This window comes from Mizuhopecten yessoensis, unplaced genomic scaffold, assembly GCF_002113885.1.
Source record: "Mizuhopecten yessoensis strain PY_sf001 unplaced genomic scaffold, ASM211388v2 scaffold10523, whole genome shotgun sequence".
Taxonomy (NCBI): Eukaryota; Metazoa; Mollusca; class Bivalvia; order Pectinida; family Pectinidae; genus Mizuhopecten; species Mizuhopecten yessoensis.
The window spans coordinates 490,759-514,986 of record NW_018408589.1 but is presented as its reverse complement, the minus strand read 5'-3'; the positions used below and the strand labels follow the sequence as shown (position 1 = coordinate 514,986).

The 24,228-nt window shown below is 36.1% G+C and overlaps 1 protein-coding gene across 4 annotated transcripts in view; it reads right to left on the bottom strand.

Moving 5' to 3' along the window:
- Nucleotides 1-24,228, bottom strand: part of LOC110460915 (calcium/calmodulin-dependent protein kinase kinase 1-like) — a 165,683-nt gene that overhangs the window by 27,213 nt on the left and 114,242 nt on the right. The window contains exon 1 of one of the 4 annotated variants that reach the window (XM_021514129.1): nt 14,423-17,450. The exons of the other annotated variants lie outside the window; for them this stretch is intronic. Coding sequence (XP_021369804.1) covers nt 14,423-14,442 — 20 coding nt within the window. The 5' untranslated portion in view covers nt 14,443-17,450. Of the gene's footprint in view, nt 1-14,422; nt 17,451-24,228 lie in introns of those variants that run through there. 4 annotated transcript variants of the gene reach the window in all.

The following is a 24,228-nucleotide window of genomic DNA, read 5'->3' as shown; positions in this document are numbered from 1 at the left end:
GACAATGGGTTGGGGAATCATAATTACGTTAAGTCAGTGACAATGGGTCAGTGAATCATGATTATGTCAGGTCAGTGACAATGGGTCAGGGAATCATGATTACGTCAGGTCAGTGACAATGGGTTGGGGAATCATAATTACGTCAAGTCAGTGACAATGGGTCAGTGAATCATGATTTCTTTAAGTCAGTGACAATGGGTCAGGGAATCATGAATTCTTGAAGTCAGTGACAATGGGTCAGTGAATCATGTTTACTTTAAGTCAGTGACAATGGGTCAGTGAATCATGACTACGTCAAGTCAGTGACAATGGGCCGGGGAATCATGATTATGTCAGGACAGTGACAATGGGTTAGGGAATCATGTTTATGTCAGGTCAGTGACAATGGGGCGGGAATCATGATTATGTCAGGGCAGGGACAATGGGGTAGGGAATCATGATTATGTCAGGGCAGTGACAATGGGTCAGGGAATCATGAATTCTTGAAGTCAGTGACAATGGGTCAGTGAATCATGACTACGTCAAGTCAGTGACAATGGGTCAGGGAATCATGAATTCTTGAAGTCAGTGACAATGGGTCAGTGAATCATGATTTCTTTAAGTCAGTGACAATGGGTCAGGGAATCATGAATTCTTGAAGTCAGTGACAATGGGTCAGTGAATCATGATTTCTTTAAGTCAGTGACAATGGGTCAGGGAATCATAATTACGGCAGGTCAGTGACAATGGGTCGGGAATCATGATTATGTCAGGGCAGGGACAATGGGGTAGGGAATCATGATTATGTCAGGTCAGTGTCAATGGGTTAGGGAATCATGATTATGTCAGTTCAGTGACAATGGGTCAGGGAATCATAATTACGTCAAGTCCGTGACAATGGGTCGGGGAATCATTATTATGTCAGGTCAGTGACAATGGATCGGGGAATCATGATTATGTCAGGTCAGTGACAATGGGTCAGGGAATCATGATTATGTCAGGTCAGTGACAATGGGTCGGGAATCATGATTATGTCAGGTCATCGACAAAGTCAAATAATTGCACCTCACTTTTACTTCATATTTTCTGATAACTATCTCATTCACCCCTACATATTAAAATTGGACTTGCCCGGTCTTTGATTTGGTAAGGTCCAAATTTGACTTTTGGGGTGAACGGGTTATACTGTCATTCTAACCGACTGATGAGCTACTTGGTGCGCTGAAGTACCTGGCCAAGTCATGCTACAGTTATATCAAAAACAAAATTAAGGAAACCGTCGGCAGTAGTGGGACAAGTATCCCTATAATGTCTCGTTCCAGATCTGAGTTGAGCTGGAAAAGTTATATTTGTCATCTGATACGTACAATCATATCACATACACTACGTTGTACTGTATTTTGTATTTAACGTGCCAAATTTTTACAGTGCCAAGCTACGCATAACATCACAACGAACCAACAAACACTAATGTAAACTTAATGACAACACATGATTAAAGATTACAAACAGAATTTCTAACGTTTATAAATAAATTTCTGATGGTTAACTGAACATTTTGAATCCAAACACATTATGCTATAGGTTTATAAGTTTTTCAAAATTTATTCTAATACAGAAGAAATACATTTTTCAAATTCAACACATAACACGAATCTAACAAGGAATTTTAGAACTTGAAATTGCCCAACTTTTATAAGCTGAATAACTCAAACTGTCAGAGCTCAATTAACAAGACCTAGTTCATTGACTTATTATCAGAGGACATCTTTCTTAATGTTTCCAAATACAAAAGAGTTCTCAATGGGAGATAAAACATGGATCAAAAATTAAATCACATGGTTTAAATTACAGTTATTGGTTATATCTAATGTCTTATTAGAGATCACCTTGAGGAGTCCTACGGTCCATCAATGTCCGCTAATTAACAGAGATATTATTGATAGGAATGTTTGTATTATGACTACCACATTGAGACTTTATTTTAACAGCAGACTTTAACATGAGATAATCAATTTCCTAAGAACACAAAATTTAGATCGAACAACTATATATAAATATGACACTACAGTGTAACCAAGATTTTTTTTCCAGTTTTAGAAAACATGAATGAATAAATCAAACTAGCCCCAAAATTACTATAAAACTTTACTCAACTTGATAAGACTTTCCAGATTTTTTTTTTATTGTTAAATGATATTTAGACAACAGCTTTTTTAGCCTACTAAAAACAATTTTGTCCTCATATCATTATAGAATGTCTTAAAGTTAGGTAAATAGAATTTCTGATTAAAATGTGCTAAAATCGATAGGAAACAAGATTGGTAGAATTACATTGCAATTTACACCAAATGACTTTTAATGGCAAAATTTACTGATAAATGAAGAAAACACCAACTATTGCCGTATTTTCATGCGGAGTGTCAATATCGACAGATAATTTGCATAAAATTGATATTCCAACGTGTCTTTCAAGATGACCTTAAAAAGAAAGGCAGAGATGACCTATATCTTGTCTCGTGGGCACACCTAAATCACTGCAAATTTACACACACCGACCTTCCTGTCACTTAACACAGGGTTAAATTTAACATACCATACCTGGTTTGGTTTATGATCCCATTGAAACTATCCAATCCTGACTCACTTACGAAAGACTTTTTTTCGTCATTTTCCATTTTGATTTAAGATCATGTTGCAGATATATATGTATAGTCAACGATGATTTTTTTTCACAGGAATGTAATTTAAAAACATTTTTGGTAAACAAGACCAAGTCAACATTACATTATAACTATCACAGTGCTCGAGAGAGTGTTTCCTTCCTTTGATCGTAGTGACGGGGTAGACTGACATTTAATAATTAAGTAACTCAACCAGCACTGTACGTATAGACGATTGTCAAGTATTTGTATTTCTACTTAACATAAAATATTCACTGAAGCATGTAAAGAAAACATTTAGATATTTTTCAGAAAAAAAGTTTGGCCCCATCTTATCAAGTCTTGTTAGCTTTACGACAAACTACCTTAAATTTTTCAAATTGAAATTTAAAAAAAAAACAAAAATCATAAAAATCATAATCTCTATTATCAATTTGACAATGATTTTCTGTGTTTTGCTTTCAATTTTGAAGAAGAAAAAAACACAGTACAACTGATTAAAAGTTATCTATTTTGTTGTGAAGTTGAAGAATCTTACACACCAGAACTGTCCTAGACTTTTAGAGCTCTCCTATTGAGAGAGGTATTCAGGTAGTGAAACACATTGGTATTGTACGAGTCCAATTACCTGGTAAAATGTACCATACTTACACTGTTGTACCCCAAGGGTGGAGAAGATCATTGATAACTTCTACACAGAATTTAGTGAATTTTATACTCACTTAACTGCAGCCTTCAGGCAGGAGAATTTTAACAAAAACCTGTTTTCTGTTACCAGGTAAGTTAAGATCTATCCACGGATACTCTTTATGCTCCATTGATCATATATAGAACCAGACACGGTTAAAAAGTTTCCCGAAATAAACCTGTTTATGAGTTTTTTCTATAAATTTTTTAACAAAAGTCAATTTGTCATTGGTACTTTACAATTTTTCGTTTTTGACAAATTTGACGAATAATGTGACTTTGGGGTTTTTATCAATTAAGTTTTCACATTTCATTGTATATTAAACAGAGTTTAGATGCCAAACCAGTCCCATTTCGTACAACTTTAGCACAAATGCATAACTATACAATTTTGTCTTCAAATAATTCGGGTAAATAAGAAATACAAACAAAAAAGGAAACATCACCATTTCTTTTTTACCACAAATTTATGACATCATTACATTGAGCCTAAATGTGATGTCACTGTCTGTGTTATATTTAACCCTTTCACCACTGTCGACCATATAATGGACTCATCCAAATCAATACATGGAAGAGTTTACTAAAGTTACATGGGGGTGAAAGGGTTAATTCAGACTTGTATTACATAACATTTACAGACAGCTAGTAGACTGAACAATGACACATCATCACATCGACTCCTAATTTTGTGTCAGGTATATATAATCTTAAAAACATCTTGTCAGAACAATTTGCATTTTACAAGTTTTACCTTCAGTCTCGGTGGGAGGTTATTAATTTGCATATAAACAATTTCCCAAAAGAGTTTGTTTCTCAAATTCATAATAATATTAAAAGATATTTTTCTACCCTTTAAAAGTAAATATTTTGTAGACTTTAGCAAGTCTAGTTCTTGCCTTATATATCGATTTTAGATTAATCTATAATTACTTAAGGTAACAAAAATCTATTACATATCATGTAAGCGGTTAACAATTTTTCCATGAAGAACCTGATTGTTTTGTAATATATATATACATTTACATATATCTAAATTATGAATACAGTAACAGTTAATTAAACATTCAATAAATAGGATATGCATATTACTTAATCAAAAGCAGTCCCAAAATAGAACTGGAATGCATTTAGTGTTAAGTAACTGTATTCTTATCGTTCAAACATGATAAATTGGCCCATTATGTAAATCAAAACAATGTCTGATCCTAAAATTAGACTTGGTACGTGATTAAAACTTACCTTATATAGTTTGAATTTTAAATGTAAACCCTTGTAATTTATACATATATATATATACATATCAACATAAGAAAATGATCCAATAAACCCCAATGGTTTAGTCTACCCAGCTGTACATATATGTCACAGACAGCAACATGGTGGGAAGTAACTCTGTGAGAGACTGATGTTTCTCTCAGAGGAAGAAAAAATATTTTCAGTTGCTCCATGGCAATAGGCTTGGAAAAAGATCTTTAACTGTTATCTAAGTTTTTTTACCATTATGTTTGTGGTCAGTTGATTTCCAAGTACAGTATATTTTTGTAGAATCTTTCTTTAGAGAATATATATGTTTATGAGCCCTAGCCCTTTCTTAGTCTGTGAAATATACCAGTCACATTCTGATAAAACAAGATGTTTGCTCTGTACAATTAATCAAGTTGATTGAAAATAATTTGTTATCATAAACTGGCTTGATAGCTCATGACATTCAACAGACATTAGGTATTTCTTTCATGGCATAATGTGAGTTAGAGAATTAAAAATACACAGAGCCCTTACCGGTAGTGCTAATAAACTGTTTGGCAGAGAGCATGGCATATTCTGTCTGATAATTGACAATTATCAGAATTCTGCTGCATGTTGAATTATACCAGAATGAAGTTATGCATGATCAAATAAATGCTGTTTATTAAAAAGAACATTTTGATGTTGATCGTGTAGTTTGAATTCTCTCCTGAAATATGATGTTAAAAGAACATGACAATAACAGGAGTTTATATAAAGTCACATGATATAAAACAAACTCAATGACATACAATATACTGATGGACCAAACAAGGTATGTTAAACATACTTAATACTCCCTGCTTTCACTTTGAAGTAAATGTAGATCTACGTTAATATATATGCAAGAAGTTGAGTTCGGTGCTCAAGTGGTGCAGGGGATATGGCACTTGGATACCTTTCACCAAGGCAGCCAGGGTTCGATTCCCTGAACAGACATGACCAGGTACATTGGTTATCTCTCCGACCACGTGGGTTTTCTCCAGTTACTCTGGTTTCCTCCTATATGAACTCAATCACTCTTGAAATTTCATAATGAACTATTCAAACCTTTGAATTGGAAGAGTTCAAAATGTCTTTAGGAGTGAATGAGTTAAGACCCCCACCCACTGACATCCAGGCCAACAAGAGTGCTTATTTATAGAAAAGCTTGTCCAATGATTGTTGGAAATGAAATGGAGTTTATATATTTTTCTAAATTAACTTGAGCAAGACACAAAATCAAACCAAACACATCGTCATGGAAAATATAGGTCACAGTGACACACATTTGACATATCAGAGAAGATCTCATACAGGTGTATAATCATGACATCCACATATACGTTTGCTGACTATAGGACTATAAATACTAAGTTTAACCAAGATGCCGTCTACTCTATACGTCAGAAAACAACAAACACATCTGTACAGTTGTCTGACTATAGCCTGTCACATGCAGTAGTGTTACTGCGACCGATGCACTAGAAAAGTGGCGCACATACCCGCGTACCATCAAACCCCCACGGCAATGCACGTGCCAACACTCTGATTAGCTGGCCAGATATTACTTGGTCCACCCGTAATTCCACCCCTGACTAATAAGTAACGACATGACAAATAATTCCCACTATTACTTCAAAATGCGGGGATTTTTTTATTACTAATAAATGAACCAACCCAGGGAACAGGCAAACAGGGATCTACTGGGTCTATAAGGGCTATAAGGTCCAGGCATTTTATGGTGCATCAAGATTTTAAGTAAGAAGTAATTTAATATTTTAACTACAGGTAAGCACAATTACAGGTAATTTTATGCATGGGTACATCTACAATTACAGGTATACGTATACAAAACGTGTATTTATAGGTATGTAAGGTTCTAAAAGTCTGTATATATTTCCAGCTTTAATAGAGATGATTTAGAGTTATAATATTATGATATGCTGTGTATGATCCACCAACAATTACCAACCCCATTTATTCCAGAACCTATAGAAAACTGTGCTGGCCCTAATGAACGTGCTAGATGTTTAAATTACCTAAGTAGATGCCCTTACTGGAACGAACCTATAGAAAACTGTGCTGGCCCTAATGAACGTGCTAGATGTTTAAATTACCTAAGTAGATACCCTTACTGGAACATTTTCCTTAAACTGACAAATCGACATCCAAAGCAATTAAGTTCAAGTTACAATGCACATCATAAATTAAAGTAAATTCAAGATATCTCAATTTATGTAAAGTTTGATATAAAATCAAAGCTAAATTAAGTCAACACATTCGACTCAAGCTCAATTCAACAACAATTCATGGTAAAGTCACCATATTTCAGTTCAAGCTAACTGAACACAGATTTAAAGCTATATTAAATACAGATTTACAACTTAAGTCAATAAATATTTCATTTTGAAGTCAAATAAAATATTTCATGGTTATTATTCAAAGTGTTTTGCTCAAGAACATTTTCAAAGAATTCATGATCAATTAATAGTTAGTTTCAAAAGGATATATATATTGAATTTCTTAAATTTAAAGACAATTTCAAGTATTCTATTAGTCTAGAAAACCTCCAGGGAAGTCGATAGACTCTATGACAGACCATTTAGGGGAGTAACAGCTCATGCAGGTAGATTTTGTCACAAGCAAATCAAGGGTTTGTAAGGATTTCATTATGAAATTCAGCCTTTTTTTAGGGCTTTTATGGTCCGTTTTCAGTATGATTAAGGCCTTAAGTCTGCCCCAAATCGCAAATGCTCAAAATACAAAGAACTGGATGTGTAGCCTGGATGTCTCTAAACTCATCGTATAAAACAAACACTAGAATCTAACCCTGGTCGGTAGCTATAGTCCGAAACTCTAGAAATTAACCTGTAACAAATATTTCATTTCCACATATTTTCTTAATTCATTTTTGATGAGAATTACACCACAAATTAAAACCACCAAAATTAATATACAATCTTAGATTAATTATCAGTTTGTCAGATTCAAGGCTCATTTTGACCTTTTTAAGATATTTTTGTTAAATTTAGGGGCCTTTAGATCGTTTTCATCAATTTCAGAAATATCTAGGCCAATAATCCTTTGTTTTTAGGGCCTTTTCAAGCTTGGCCTGTACAACACCTGAAATCAGCCTGAAGTCAAGTCAACTACACAAATTAATAGTTCAATCCGGATGGTGTTTTATGAGGATTATATATACAACTTGCTTAGATTTCAATCTGAGAATGTATATATATCATTATCTAATTGACTACACATCTTGTCCCCAGCATTCATATAATGCACCTAACCAATTTATGATTTTGATATACCTATACGTGTTCACTGTGTGTTCTATGTTGTATAACTATGAATGTTCCGGTTGAGTAGTTTGATATTTGAAAGATGAATAGGAATCCATTTCATGATGCCTTATCATAGACTGTCATAGTACATTTATTTTGAGAGATACATTCTTGTAAGCAGTAGTCGACTGATTTAAACTTTATTTTATTTCACAATACATTCGATTCCATAACACACATTTTATGCAACAAGGATTGAGAAAAAAGTTTGAAACTAATGTAAATATGTCTCCTTTAAAAATTACACAAGCAGGCAGTGACTGATCAGATATAGAAAAGGGGGAAGCAAAAAAGTAAAAGGGGAGAGAAAGGAATACAGAAAGCAAGTAGAATGAGGGAGACAGGAAAGAGCAGATTTATATACATTATGTAAGATAGACTAATGCACTATGATAAGGTATACATTTTGCCTCGCAGTGACATATGGGTATCTTTTTAGAATATAAATAATATGTACAATAAATAACACTATACTGGTAATGAATGTAGTGATCTATTGTGACAACATAAACGTATAGATGCTCAAGAAAACATTGTGCTTATAATGAAAACGCAAGGAGTAATGTAGTTTTAGCAGTAACTCTCTCCTAAAGCTCGAAACGTTAACTTTGCAATATAAATGTTTGGACACTTTCAAATATAGCTTACTTTTCGCGAGTGGAAAAAATGTATCGCAAATAAGGTGGGCATCTGGTGTTCAACCATAAATGAGTTATCACAAGCCCAATGGAAGCATGCCTACTACAGACAATGTTCAGAGGCAAATTTCCAAAATCTTAATTTGAAGACATTAATTTGACTGAGGAATTTAAAAAATGACTGCAGATATAGTAAGGAAAGCCACACAAACCTATTTCGTGCTGGTGTGAATTATAAATACATGTACTGGGTATGAACTATCAGGTTGAGAAAATACAAAACAGTTGTGATTTTTCCATGTGACGGGGCAACAAAACATCATGTCACCTTCATTCGCTTCCATTTACCTGATCATATTTCCCCTATTCTGGGCCTTTCTAGACAATGGAAGAGCCACTACAGCCCAATTCTGAAGACAAAATCATGGAGACTGTATTCTAATCATATTTACTATTGGATTATTGGGTTATTTTTTTCGACATAATGACTTATTTATTGTTCTGGGTGGTCGTGTGGTGCAGTGGATAGTGCACTTGCCTTTCACCAAGGCGGCCGGGGCTCGATTCCCCGATCGGACGTGAAAAGGTATGGGGTCACCTGCCCGACCATGTGGGTTTTCTCCGGGTACTCTGGTTTCCACCCACATAAGACCCCTGTGCGCCAACAACCGGGCCAAAAAGAGTGATTAATATAAGTTGACATAACTTGTTTCATAATTGTTGTAAAATAAATAAAGTTTATATTCATTTATTGTTCTTGTGGTAGGGAAAACCGATTCGTTGTTTCTCCACGGTTAATCATATTTAACTTGGGATTTGTCCTCGCGAAACATAACTTATTTTGAAGAAACAAAGTCCCTTACAAGTACAGCTACAATCTGATGGAAACAGCTCAATATGAAATACAGACACAACTTCTGTTACACAAGTAACTATGTACAAACTTGAACAAACATTGAGCTATTTGTTTCAGTACGGTGAACCATGTGAAGGTACATTTTGACATGTGGCCTCGGCTACAAGCAGACAGCAATCATTACAGTACATGTGTATGGCCCTCACAGACCTGGCAGCGAATTACCATACTGTATATTTAGAAACATGTAAATAATGAAGAAAGGTGTTTTTACTTTGACTCTCCTGTCGTTTGTTTAACGAGTCAGTTCACATATATATATACATGCACTCAACAATAGTCCTCCGACTATCATCTGCTGCCAAATCAATTTAAACATGTTAAATTCTGGAGCCAGAACTTAAGACCATTTTCGTTTAGTGATTGACTGAATTTAAACTTCTGATAATTATGATTATATTTATATAAAATGAAACTTTGAGTGATCTAAAAAAAAATAAGGCAATTACCGCATTTATTCAGCAATAAACCCATGCTTTGTAATTAACAAGCTCACCAAAATGTATTTCAGTTCGGAAGAAATGCCAACAAAATCGTTTCGTTGTCCTGTAATAAGCCCACCCTCCTACTTTCAGTCAGAGATAATGTGTTGACCCCCCTGGGCTTCTTGGGGTAAGTTAATATTCTGTACAAATTCTTTTTTGTATAACACAAGATGGAGAAAAAACAATCTGACCATGGTTTAAACCCCAAACCTTGAAACTCGGGATGGGCACTTAACCAACTAAGCCACCTGGGGACCAGAAGTATTGACCGTTTCAGACCCTCAGACTACAATTGACCGTTTCAGACCCTCAGACTACAATTGACCGTTTCAGACCCTCAGACTACAATTGATCTTCCCCATGTTGTTCATTCTTTCCTTCTCAAGGAACATGATTTTGATATCACATTATAGTAATCAAGCTGAAGTTAATTAAATCGGTTAAGTACGAACTGATCAGAGAAAACAAATTGAAAGTATATGGAGACAATGCTACATGTCAGACCAGGATTCCTACCCAGAACCCCCAAATACATGCCATGAGTTTACATGTCAGACCAGGATTTCTACCCAGAACCCCCAAATACATGCCGGGAGTTTAACATTTCAGACCAGGATTCCTCCCCAGAACCCCCAAATACATGCCGTGAGTTTACATGTCAGAACCGGATTACTACCCAGAACCCCCAAATACATGCCATGAGTTTACATGTCAGACCAGGATTTCTACCCAGAACCCCCAAATACATGCCGGGAGTTTAACATTTCAGACCAGGATTCCTCCCCAGAACCCCCAAATACATGCCGTAAGGTTAACATTTCAGACCAGGATTCCTACCCAGAACCCACAAATACATGCCGTGAGTTTAACATGCCAGACCAGGATTCCTACCCAGAACCCCCAAATCCATGCCGTGAGTTTACATGTCAGACCGGGATTCCTACCCAGAACCCCCAAATCCATGCCGGGAGTTTACATGTCAGACCAGGATTCCTACCCAGAACCCTCAAATACATGCCGTGAGTTTACATGTCAAACCAGGATTCCTACCCAGAACCCCCAAATACATGCCGTGAGTTCAACATGTCAGACCAGGATTCCTACCTAGAACCCCCAAATACATGCCGTGAGTTCAACATGTCAGACCAGGATTCCTACCCTGAACCCCCAAATACATGCCGTGAGTTTACATTTCAGACCAGGATTCCTACCCAGAACCCTCAAATACATGCCGTGAGTTTACATGTCCGACCAGGATTCCTACCCCGAACCCCCAAATACATGCCGTGAGGTTACATGTCAGACCAGGATTCCTACCAAGAACCCTCAAATACTTGCCGTTAGTTTACATGTCAGACCAGGATTCCTACCAAGAACCCTCAAATACTTGCCGTTAGTTTACATGTCAGACCAGGATTCCTACCAAGAACCCTCAAATACTTGCCGTTAGTTTACATGTCAGACCAGGATTCCTACCCAGAACCCCCAAATAAATGCCGTGAGTTTAACATTTCAGACCAGGATTCCTCCCCAGAACCCCCAAATACATGCCGTAAGGTTAACATTTCAGACCAGGATTCCTACCCAGAACCCCCAAATACATGCCGTGAGTTTAAAACGACATTCCTTATAATCCACGACAAACCCAGTCTAGATCTTAGGGATATAAACTATGCAGTAGCGATATCTTTCAAAAAAAGTCCCAAACGTTTATGAGATTTCCAGCATATAGATCATATCATACAAACATTCTGATGATCTCTGTCAGAAACATGCTCAATCAAGTCACTGTTTAAACAAAATTCTTGTGCATATATGACTGATGATGAATGACAGGTTTGAAATGAAATGTAAATAGCTGAGATATTTATATACCTATCATCTTTCTATTCTAATGTATTCTGATATCCTGTCTAATCTGACCCTGGGTATTTTGTTATCCTGTCTAATCTGACCCATGTGTATTCTGACATGCTACCTAATCGGACCATGTGTATTCTGTCATCCTGTCTAATCTGACCCTGTGTAGTATGACATCCTGTCTTATATGGACATGTGTATTTTGACATCCTGTCTAATATGACCCTGTGTATTCTGACATCCTGTCTTATATGACCATGTATATTCTGACATCCTGTCTAATCTGACCTTGTGTATTCAGACTTCATGTCTAATATGACAATGTGTATTCTGACATCCTGTCTAATTTTTTCTGACATCCTGTCTAATCTGACCCTGGATAGAGTTTGAATAAATATTTATCATACACATGTAGTTACAAAGTACACCATCAAGGTTCCATAATGGGCACCAATATAATGGTGGTCACTCAACAGAAGGATTTAAACCAGAGACTACAGAGTGTTCGGCCAATTGAGCTAAAGACAAACTAACTAAAACTTTGTCAGGTCAGCATGTTAGGGCACTGCCATGTGTCTGACATGTTGTCAGGTCAGCAATTTAGGGCACTGCCATGTGTCTGACATGTTGTCAGGTGAGCAAGTTAGGGCACTGCCATGTGTGTGACATGCTGTCAAGTCAGCAAGTTAGGGCACTGCCATGTGTCTGACATGGTGTCAGGTCAGCAAGTTAGGGCACTGCCATGGGTGTGACATGTTGTGAAGTCAGCAAGTTAGGGCACTGCCATGTGTGTGACATGCTGTCAAGTCAGCAAGTTAGGGCACTGCCATGTGTCTGCCATGTTGTTAGGTCAGCAAGTTAGGGCACTGCCATGTGTGACATGTTGTCAGGTCAGCAAGTTAGGGCCCTGCCATGTGTGTGACATGTTGTTAGGTCAGCATGTTAGGGCACTGCCATGTGTGTGACATGATGTTAGGTCAGCAAGTTAGGGCACTGCCATGTGTCTGACATGATGTTAGGTCAGCAAGTTAGGGCACTGCCATGAGTGTGACATGTTGTTAGGTCAGCAAGTTAGGGCCCTGCCATGTGTGTGACATGTTGTCAGGTCAGCAAGTCAGGGCACTGCCATGTGTGTGACATGTTGTCATGTCAGCAAGTTAGGGCACTGTCATGTGTCCGACATGTTGTCAGGTCAGCAAGTTAGGGCACAGCCATGTGTCTGACATGTTGTTAGGTCAGCAGGTTAGGGCACTGCCATGTGTGTGACATGTTGTCCGGTCAGCAAGTTAGGGCACTGCCATGTGTCTGATATGTTGTTAGGTCAGCAAGTTAGGGCACTGCCATGAGTGTGACATGTTGTTAGGTCAGCAAGTTAGGGCACTGCCATGTGTCTGCCATGTTGTTAGGTCAGCAAGTTAGGGCACTGCCATGTGTTTGACATGTTGTCAGGTCAGCAAGTTAGGGCACTGCTATGTGTCTGACATGTTGTCAGGTCAGCAAGTTAGGGCACTGCTATGTGTCTGACATGTTGTCAGGTCAGCAAGTTAGGGCACAGCCATGTGTCTGACATGTTGTTAGGTCAGCAAGTTAGGGCCCTGCCATGTGTGTGACATGTTGTCAGGTCAGCATGTTAGGACACTGCCATGTGTGTGACATGTTGTCAGGTCAGCATGTTAGGGCACTGCCATGTGTCTGACATGTTGTTAGGTCAGCAGGTTAGGGCACTGCCATGTGTGTGACATGTTGTCATGTCAGCAAGTTAGGGCACTGTCATGTGTCCGACATGTTGTCAGGTCAGCAAGTTAGGGCACTGCCGTGTGTGTGACATGTTGTCAGGTCAGCAAGTTAGGGCCCTGCCATGTGTGTGACATGTTGTCAGGTCAGCAAGTCAGGGCACTGCCATGTGTGTGACATGTTGTCAAGTCAGCAAGTTAGGGCACTGCCATGTGTGTGACATGCTGTCAAGTCAGCAAGTTAGGGCACTGCCATGTGTCTGACATGGTGTCAGGTCAGCAAGTTAGGGCACTGCCATGGGTGTGACATGTTGTGAAGTCAGCAAGTTAGGGCACTGCCATGTGTGTGACATGATGTTAGGTCAGCAAGTTAGGGCACTGCCATGAGTGTGACATGTTGTTAGGTCAGCAAGTTAGGGCCCTGCCATGTGTGTGACATGTTGTCAGGTCAGCATGTTAGGACACTGCCATGTGTGTGACATGTTGTCAGGTCAGCAAGTTAGGGCACAGCTGCGATGTGTCAGACATGTAATTTGAGCCAAACTCACAACTTGAACTGCCGAAGAGACATCATGTTTAACTCTAATAGACCCTGTTCTACAGACAGTAACAAGTTTCGGGGCTATATTGGCCTATTGTACAACCATTCTTTGAATTATTCTTCTAATGTGACATGATTGGTGACTGGATTAAATGCAAAATGACTTAAAACAACAATACGACAATATCAATTCCACTTAATTGTTACTATAAATTGACTGCAAGCAAAAAATGAGATCAATAACTATCTCATCTAAATGTATCAATAATTCACATGTTAATTACAAATATTGCAGCAGACTTACAGTAGATACGCCCTGTACATGGCTGTCGGTTGGTCAGTGCTAAGGTCCCAGTGGCAAATTTCTCATATCAGATAGCTTCATAACTCTGTAGCCAGGCATGGATCTTTAAAAAGTGAAGGCCCTGCCATGTTCCGAGCCTGGTCTCTCGACCCACGGTTATCAACACAGTGTGTTCGTAGTGTGTAATATAAACAGTTAGATTAAGTACACTTCACACCACTGGGCAGACCACCCTTCATTTAGTCTGTAGGAATTTTTATGACATCTGCAAAGTATTTAGATACCTGACGGTGTAGTACAGTATATATATATACACATATGTATGTAATACATGTACATATATATCTCCACTTGTACAGGGTAAATTTCTCCTTGTTTCTTAACTTGAAACTACAAAATATCTACTATTAATCCTTCAGAATTTTTATGACATCTTCACCTGTCTTTGCCACATGTTTTTTCTCCACTTGTACATGTTGAATATCTTTTCCTTATTTCAGAACTTCATGCTTTATCCCAAAGGAATTTTCTTGATATTGACATGTTTAAGATGTCAATCTCTGTAATATCATTCCCGACGAGCTGCACAGTTGTATGATGAAAAATTTCCTTAATTTTCAAAACTTGATCTGGTGTAAATACATTTTTTTTTTTTTTTCAGTATTTACTATCGATATCCTCACTTTACACATCAATGTTTGAGTATGATGACAATCAACCCATTATATCGACGGTGTAATCAGACATTTTGTCAATCAAAATAACACTGTAACTAACACGATCATAAATGATAAATTGACAAATCCCTTTTTCCGATAATTAAAATCCCATGTGATCAACTTTCTCGTGTGAAATCAAATTGGATAGTGTTACGGTATAAAATTCCTCAAATTGATCTTTTTTTTTCTAGAACACTGTTTTACGGGGTATCGCCTCTTGTATGATAAAACTTATCTCAATTTGATGTTATGATTTGCGGAAGTTCAATTTCCTGCAGTATTAGCTACTGCTGTAATGATAATTTTGTGATAAAATTCCAAGCCACCAGCTTCAACTTCTTCATAAACTTCAAATTTCTTCTGTCAATATTGTCACTTTCAAAGTCACATGCCCGCACCATTCACATCCTGGTATCTCCAAGGCTGAAGGCTCTGCTTGATGGAATTCTAATTAATATATAAATTGAAAAATGAGGTTCCATACAAGCTAACAAATAAAGCTTTGTATCACTAAATACACCTGACCGTCCAATTAAATCCAACACATGAATGATTTTCAATGAAATACTGATGACGCCCCAAAATGATTCTGCGAAATGTCACACCTGTATCTACAGTTAAATCAATCCAGGTAAGTTTGTACAGGTAAACACAGTCGATTTCTATGTAGATATAGCCTTAATGATTATAGTGTTAAGATTCCATTAATGTAAGAAATATTCCACTGACCTTGAACGTAAGGTTTTTAGAAATGGTAGTAATTAATGAGATTTCCTATATTAGTCATCTAATTAACACATCGAGGACAACTCTCTTCAGGTGAAAGCCTCTAATTATAATTTGACGTCTGAAATGAACATAACTTGAATCCGTAAGTCTTTCTTGACACTCATGAAAGGTAAAGAGCACTCTCATTACATATTTATACACAAAAAAACCTGTTCCCTGTGTTTTGACAGCGAGAAACAGGAAATCAGGTATTTCGAATAACACTTCTTCTTGTAGGGAAAAGAACTCCTTCCTTTTTATTCTCTACACCAAAGTCAATGGCATTTAAAATGTTGTTTAGCCTGATAACATACGTAGTGATACTCGTTATTCCACATGCTTTACAGTAGGTAGGGCCCCGATAGGCTTTGGTTAAACAGCTGTCGTTCATGAACTATGTGTGCATAAGATCCAGAAATCGCCATGTGCAATAGACATGTTCGATCTGGATGTCAATTATTTCTGTTGCTTTGTTTACAATCTGACGATATGTACCACAAAAATTAATAAATTTATCCAGGTTTTAAATTTCTTTTTTTCACTCGATTGTTTTTCTTTCCTCCACAGCTATTGTATTGACAAAAAGTCCTTTACTTGATATTTCAAGAGTCCTTTACTTGATATTTCAAGTGTTTAATTCCACAAATGACAGGACGTGTCAGAATGATTAAAACGTCCAAGTTATGTTTCCAAGATAGCATGTTACAGTGGGAAGTCGTGGATCAACATTAACTCCTTGTAATGAACAAGACGTTGGTGTAAATGACTCCTATACTTGAAGAGTGTGTCACTAACGGCAGCGAATTCTGAGTTATTTCTTAATATTTCTGCAGTCGTTGAAACCTTGAACAACATAAACTTGTCAAAATTCCATTCCTCTGAGTTCTTCGTACAAACATGTCAATATTCCACTCATTTGAGTTATTATAGTATATCAATACAAACTCAGCTCCACCATAGTAAACAATAACTATCTTTTAACAAGATTTTTCACACCTGTTGCCTGTCGTTACTGCTAGATTTACCTGCATTCCTGTCGTTAGGTCGAAAAGGAATTTCCAGTACGGCCTTCACAGACTTACAAACAAAACAAACTAGGAACACTGGTAGTAAAATCCATATTAGATTGTCTGCTATTACAAGTACATCTGTAATACTCTGGATGGCGTTTACCTTGGCAGGTATAATCCTTCGATAATGTTAAAGACTTCCCTGTATCACCTGTCTGAAATCGGAATCCAATAATCATGTATACACCTATTTCAGGGCAGGTGAAAATTCCCTAAATTTCTCTAAGTAGCTTGGCAGCTATCATTATGTGCCTGGACACCACAAAGTACATTAAATGTTTTAAGACTTTGTCAAGTTATTGTTTCTGGTCACAGGTAACGGAAGACTAGGTATGTACCACACTTAAGTCCTGCTATGGTATATATAAACAATGGCAGTCTGTCTCAGGTGAGAAAATCAACGTGTGTGTCACTGGACCGTGACACTGATCACTAACGTAAACAAACCAACCATGTGACAGGAAGTTATATTGATTTTCACCTCGTAGCGTAAAGTCTCCGAAGTTTTGAAAAAAAAAAAAAAAAAAGACTTCTGTGGAGTGGCTCCTCCAAGGTTTTTTAACAAACAGATTTAAAGGTCACTTATCCAGGCGACAATGACAGAATTCACAGTCAAGCTTTTATTCTAATCTAAAGTGTTGGACTAACAAATATACAGGTCACACATATGTAGGTGACAAAGAGAGGAAATTTACACCATACAGATTTAAATGTCACTGATTAGTACAGAACTCTGTCAGGAGGTAAATGCTCCAAAATTTACAACAAATATACAGGTGATACACATGTATAACAGTTAAATCTGTACTCATAGTGATATACATGAATAATAGTTAAATCTGTACTCATACGTAGTGATATACATGTATAATAGTTAAACCTGTACTCATAGTGATATACATTTATAATAGTTAAATCTGTACTCATAGTTATATACATGTATAACAGTTACATCTGTACTCATAGTGATACACATGTACAACAGTTAAATCTGTCCTCATAGTGATATACATGTTTAACAGTTAAATCTGTACTAATAGTGATATACATGTATAAAAGTTAAATCTGTACTCATACGTAGTGATATACATCTATACCAGTTAAATCTGTACTCATGTGATATACATATATAACAGTTACATCTGTTCTCATAGTGATATACATGGATTATAGTTAAATTTCTACAGCTTGTCAAGTTCCCATCTAATAATTGGTTTAACCCAATGTCAATTGGGTTTTCAATATTCCATGAATGAAATAATTGTAACCAAACACCACCTTACACATGTATAACAGTTAAATCTGTATTCATAGTGATATACATGAATAATAGTTAAATCTGTACTCATAGTTATATACATGTATTATAGTTAAATTTCTGCAACTTGTCAAGTACCCATCTAATAAGTGGTTTAACCCAATGTCAATTGGGTTTTCAATATTCCATGAATGAAATATTCCTACTCCACCATCACCTGGTGTTAAATATATAACAGTTAAATCTGGTCTCATAGTGATATACATGTATTATAGTTAAATTTCGACAACTTGTCAAGTACCCATCTAATAATTGGTTTAACCCAATGTCAATTGGGTTTTCAATATTCCATGAATGAAATAATTGTAACCAAACACCACCTTACACATGTATAACAGTTAAATCGGTACTCGTAGTGATATACATGTATACCAGTTAAATCTGTACTCATGTGATATACATATATAACAGCTAAATCTGTACTCATAGTGAAATACATGTATAATAGTTAAACCTGTACTCATAGTGATATACATATATAACAGCTAAATCTGTACTCATAGTGAGATACATGTATAATAGTTAAACCTGTACTCATAGTGATATACATATATAACAGTTACATCTGTTCTCATAGTGATATACATGGATTATAGTTAAATTTCTACAGCTTGTCAAGTTCCCATCTAATAATTGGTTTAACCCAATGTCAATTGGGTTTTTAATATTCCATGAATGAAATAATTGTAACCAAACACCACCTTACACATGTATAACAGTTAAATCTGTGCTCATAGTGATATACATTTATAATAGTTAAATCTGTACTCATGTGATATACATATATAACAGCTAAATCTGTACTCATAGTGAAATACATGTATAATAGTTAAACCTGTACTCATAGTGATATACATATATAATAGTTAAATCTGTACTCATGTGATATACATATATAACAGTTAAATCTGGTCTCATAGTGATATACATGTATTATAGTTAAATTTCTACAACCTGTCAAGTACCCATCTAATAATTGGTTTAACCCAATGTCAATTGGGTTTTCAATATTCCATGAATGAAATAATTGTAACCAAACACCACCTTACACATGTATAACAGTTAAATCTGTTCTCATAGTGACATACATGTATTATAGTTAAATTTCGACAACTTGTCAAGTACCCATCTAATAATTGGTTTAACCCAATGTCAATTGGGTTTTCAATATTCCATGAATGAAATATTTGTAACCAAACCCCACCTGGTGTTAAATATATAACAGTTAAATCTGGTCTCATAGTGATATACATGTATAATAGTTAAATCTGTACTCATAGTGATATACATATATAACAGTTAAATCTGTTCTCATAGTGATATACATGTATTATAGTTAAATTTCTACAACTTGTCAAGTACCCATCTAATAATTGGTTTAACCCAATGTCAATTGGGTTTTTAATATTCCATGAATGAAATAATTGTAACCAAACACCACCTGGTGTTAAATATATAGAAGTCTTACTTAATTTACAAATCCTACGCTTACAGGACAATGAAATATCATTTGTTGACATGTCCACCGAACCGCAATAGATATGGGTGAGCTTATTTCCAGACATAGGCTTATTGCTGGACATATATGGAAAACCAACTACAACATACTACTATAGACTGCACAGACTCTGTAACTGTTAAATCTTCAGACAATCCCATTGTGCAAACTTTGCAACAAAATCAAACAAATATGGCCCAATGGGCCTGCATCGCTCACCTGGTATTAATCTTAAAAGCAGACCCAAATACAGTAATTGGACTTTTTTTTATAATAATTGACCCCTGTGACCTTGAATAAAAGTCAAGGTTATTCATTTTAACAAACTTGGTAGCCCTCCATCCCAGCATGTTTCTGGCCAAATATCAACACCCTGGACTTTTTGGTTATTCAGAAGAAGTTGTTAAATAGAATTTAACATATTTGACCCCTGTGACCTTGAAAATGGGCAAGGGTCATTCAATTAACAAACTTGGTAGCCCTTCATCCTTGCATGCTAGTTGCCAAAATTCAGAAGAGGTTGTTTAAAGTAAAAAGTTGACACAAAATGGATGGATGATGTGCGCTGCAACATGGCTTTAACTCACTTGGCCCTTTGAGCCAGGTCGGAGCTAAAAATGGAAACCCAACTTTGACAAAAACTCAGCAAATATTGCTTGGAGTTACTAGCCAATATGGCTATTGTACAAAGCTCATCTCGAATGTCACTGTGTAGATTCTTCACCTACTGAAAGTTCTGATGATTCGCCAGATTTGCACAAATGTTATATAAAATATGTACAACATTTTCAATAGAAAATACTCATACGTGTATAATCAATAACTGTCAGGAGTTTAAACATTAATTCATCTTACAACAATTGCAAAACAAGATATTTTAACTTATATTAATCACTCTTGTTGGCTCATATGTTAGCCTGCAGAGGGACTTAACTCATTCACCCCTTAACGTTCATAATGAACTATTCCAACCTTTGAATGGGAAGAGTTCAAATGTGTCTTCAGGGGTGAATGAGTTAATGTGGGAAGAAAACCAGAGTATACAGAGAAAACACACATGGCCGGGCAGGTGACCCCATACAGGGAACTGAACCCAGGTCATCTCAGTGAAAAGCAAGTGTGCTTTCCACTCTGCCACTGGGCCAACTGTCAGGACGGGCAGGTGACCCCATACAGGGAACTGAACCCAGGTCATCTCAGTGAAAAGCAAGCGTGCTTTCCACTCTGCCATGGGGCCAACTGTCAGGACGGGCAGGTGACCCCATACAGGGAATTGAACCCAGGTCATCTCAGTGAAAAGCAAGTGTGCTAACTTTTTCTCCCTAAGGATTTAGATATAAGATGTTAACTTCCCTATACATTCTGTTGATACAAATTTCAATTTCTGTATCATTGATCCCCCCCCCCCACCTGAGTAGGAGTACCAATAACATTTCACCCTAGGTTGTTTTTCCTCTTGATTGAGGCGTACAACATGCAGCTAAATATTCTTGTTAAACGTCTACAAAAAATTTCATTATTCTGTCCCTCTTAAATTGTTTCGCCCTCTAGATATACAGTTGTAAGTGCAGAAGTACATATGTATTCCCTTTACGATTTCCCATTATCAAATTTCAACTGAATTTTTCTCTGAATTTACAAATGGTCACACCATAAACATTCCTATAAATCTCCGCTGTCAAATTTAAGTATCCTTGTATCACTACCAAAGACTGCGACCATATACTGGAAACTTTCCCCAGCAGGACTAAAGCTAACTGCGACCATACACTGGAAACTTTCCCCAGCATTATAAAGCTTTGATAAATCGTGTCTGAAAAGAAATCAATACCTTACAGAACTTTCATGAAAAAAAATAAAGATGAAATAAAGGAAAATAAATCTACAACAAATTATTTTGAGTATAAAAAGGAATGAAGCCAGTCGTTTTAAGGATAAGAATTCTTGACCTCGATCATTCAATCATTACACTATAACTCTAATATTGACTGTGCTACTTTGGCAATTAACGGAAATACCCTGGTCTTGTCGTGCTACAGTTATAGCAGAATTGTAATTAAGGGGAGGACAACAGTGAATTCTCGAGTGTTTGTTACCGGCAGTGAGACAGGAGTGTCTAAGCTCTGAACTCTTTGCATTCAGATGTAATATTACAGAAAGCTGTAGGCTTAACAGTATTATCTCCCCTTAGATAACTCTTCTTGGAAAATAAAAATTCAGCAACAGTCCCCCTTTTAAGTTTCCACTAACCCTTTCACCACTGTAGACCTTAATGGACTCATCCAGATCAATGCATGGTAGAGTCTACTTAAGTTACATAGGGTTGAAAGGGCTAATAATAGTCTCAAATAAACACAGAAAAAAGATATATATTTAATTTTGTATCACATTTTTCAAATATTAACAGAAATTTTTATGTATTAGATATTTTAGTAACAGTCCTTTTAGAGAAATAATATCTACACAACCAATAGAACTTAGAAAGTATATCACATTGTATAGTGTTATTTAGAGCAATTCAGTTATACATTCTAGCTTGTTAGAGTTACCTCCCTTATAATAGGTATCTTTCCAACAATTATTGATAAAACATGAAAAAAACATATTATCAATTATTGTATACCTTTCAAATGTGTCACTTAGTTTTGTAACCTTTCAAATTATTACCAATTTAATTATTCATAAACATTTTAAGGTTTCTTATTGTGGAACTCTTTTGTAAAGGAGGTTCATGTCACAATAAGGTTTTATGCCTCCTTAAATCAATGTACCACACAGCATAAACAAACCAAGCCCTGTTACATAAGCTTAACAGCTAGGTCTTTTTCATAACATTCATTTCATATGGTTTAGGAATAATGTACAAAAAAAAGGTAAAAAAGTATTGAGTGTTGGGATATGGACATTAAATCATCCATCTTCCAATAACTAACGTGTTCTTGTTTCTGTGAAAAGTATTTGTTAATTAAGTTTGTCATACAAAAACAATATATAATTGTTATGGAATATTTTCTGTTCATGCCTTAGAGGGTAAAATAAACATAAATAACTTTGTCTCTATGATTCCGATTAAAAATTTACAGTGAATTCTGCCTCATAATTGCTAGGTCCATAACAGTCATGGGAGAAACAATTGAGTTATATTCTCTTAACACTGCAGTACAGTCGGGCGATGATTAAAATCTGCATTGAATTTTATAAGATATAGAGCGAGCCATTTTACAGGACGTTCTGAATATCATACACTGTTACAGGTACAGATGCTGGAAATAGTGATGTTTATATCTGTATGCCATAAATAATAATAAACAATCTTGCTCCAAGTTCTAATAATATACTTACAGTGAATATACTTTCTGATTGAAATACTTTTTATTCCGTCACTGAGAAAACTCAACCAGAAAAACAGTTGGTAATATGTACGTTACATAGTTTTGAGATAATCTTCAAGCTACAAAGTTCCACAGCTATCTTATATGTACATCTACACCACAGTACATTATAGAGTTAAAATCTCCAATAGATAATCTAAAGTGAAATGTTAGCATCACAGTAAAAAAAAAAGCATAAAATTTCATAAAATAGCAGCCACTTATGTTCTTTAGGCAAATACATCACTGTCCACACTTCCAAACTTTGTTGTGATGAATATAGTATAGATATTCCCACTTTTGTAAGCTTGTGTTATTTTTGACAAACAATCTACCAAAGTGATACATTTTTTTTCCTTTAAGCATTATATACTTGCCAACTCCCCCTATTTTGGAGGGAGACTCCCAATATTGGACCCTTAAATTTAGCATTTTCAACCAGTGAGTTTGCTAAAATATTCCTATATTTTAAGATATAATTTTTTCATCTGAAAGAACCAATAAAAATGTGTCATTTAAAGGCTTATTTTGTTTCTAGGGGGGTATATACACACTTTTTATTTAGGTTTTAATTTTGAGCATGCAGAATCTTGATCCCCATGAAATTTTTTAAAACGTTGGCAAGTATGCTATAGTTTTGCTTCATCAGAAACCAAGGAAATGTACATTATTCAAGGTCAAGGTAACAGCTTTAACTCTGGTAGATCATAAAATCATAAAAACAGCTGCCGAAACAATAAAGTCTTTTCAGAGTTTCTTCACCCTTAAACACATTGACTTTGTAGACCTTGAAGCTTGATTAGCAGTTCCGTTACAGTAGAGCCTGGAGTGTTCACCAATGATTGAAGGTGAATGCTATTCATTACATGACTCAGAAAAGAATAAAACAAAATCCAAGCTCGTTATAACTATATTGAACCTGTACATCTTCATAAAAGCAGCTGTCATCACAAGTACTTCAGAGGTTTGTGCCCTCGAACAGGAGCAGACCCCTGGCATATCTGGAGGGAGTTTAAATAATGTAAGGGAATACACAAGAATGTTTATGAGTCTAGGCTGGGG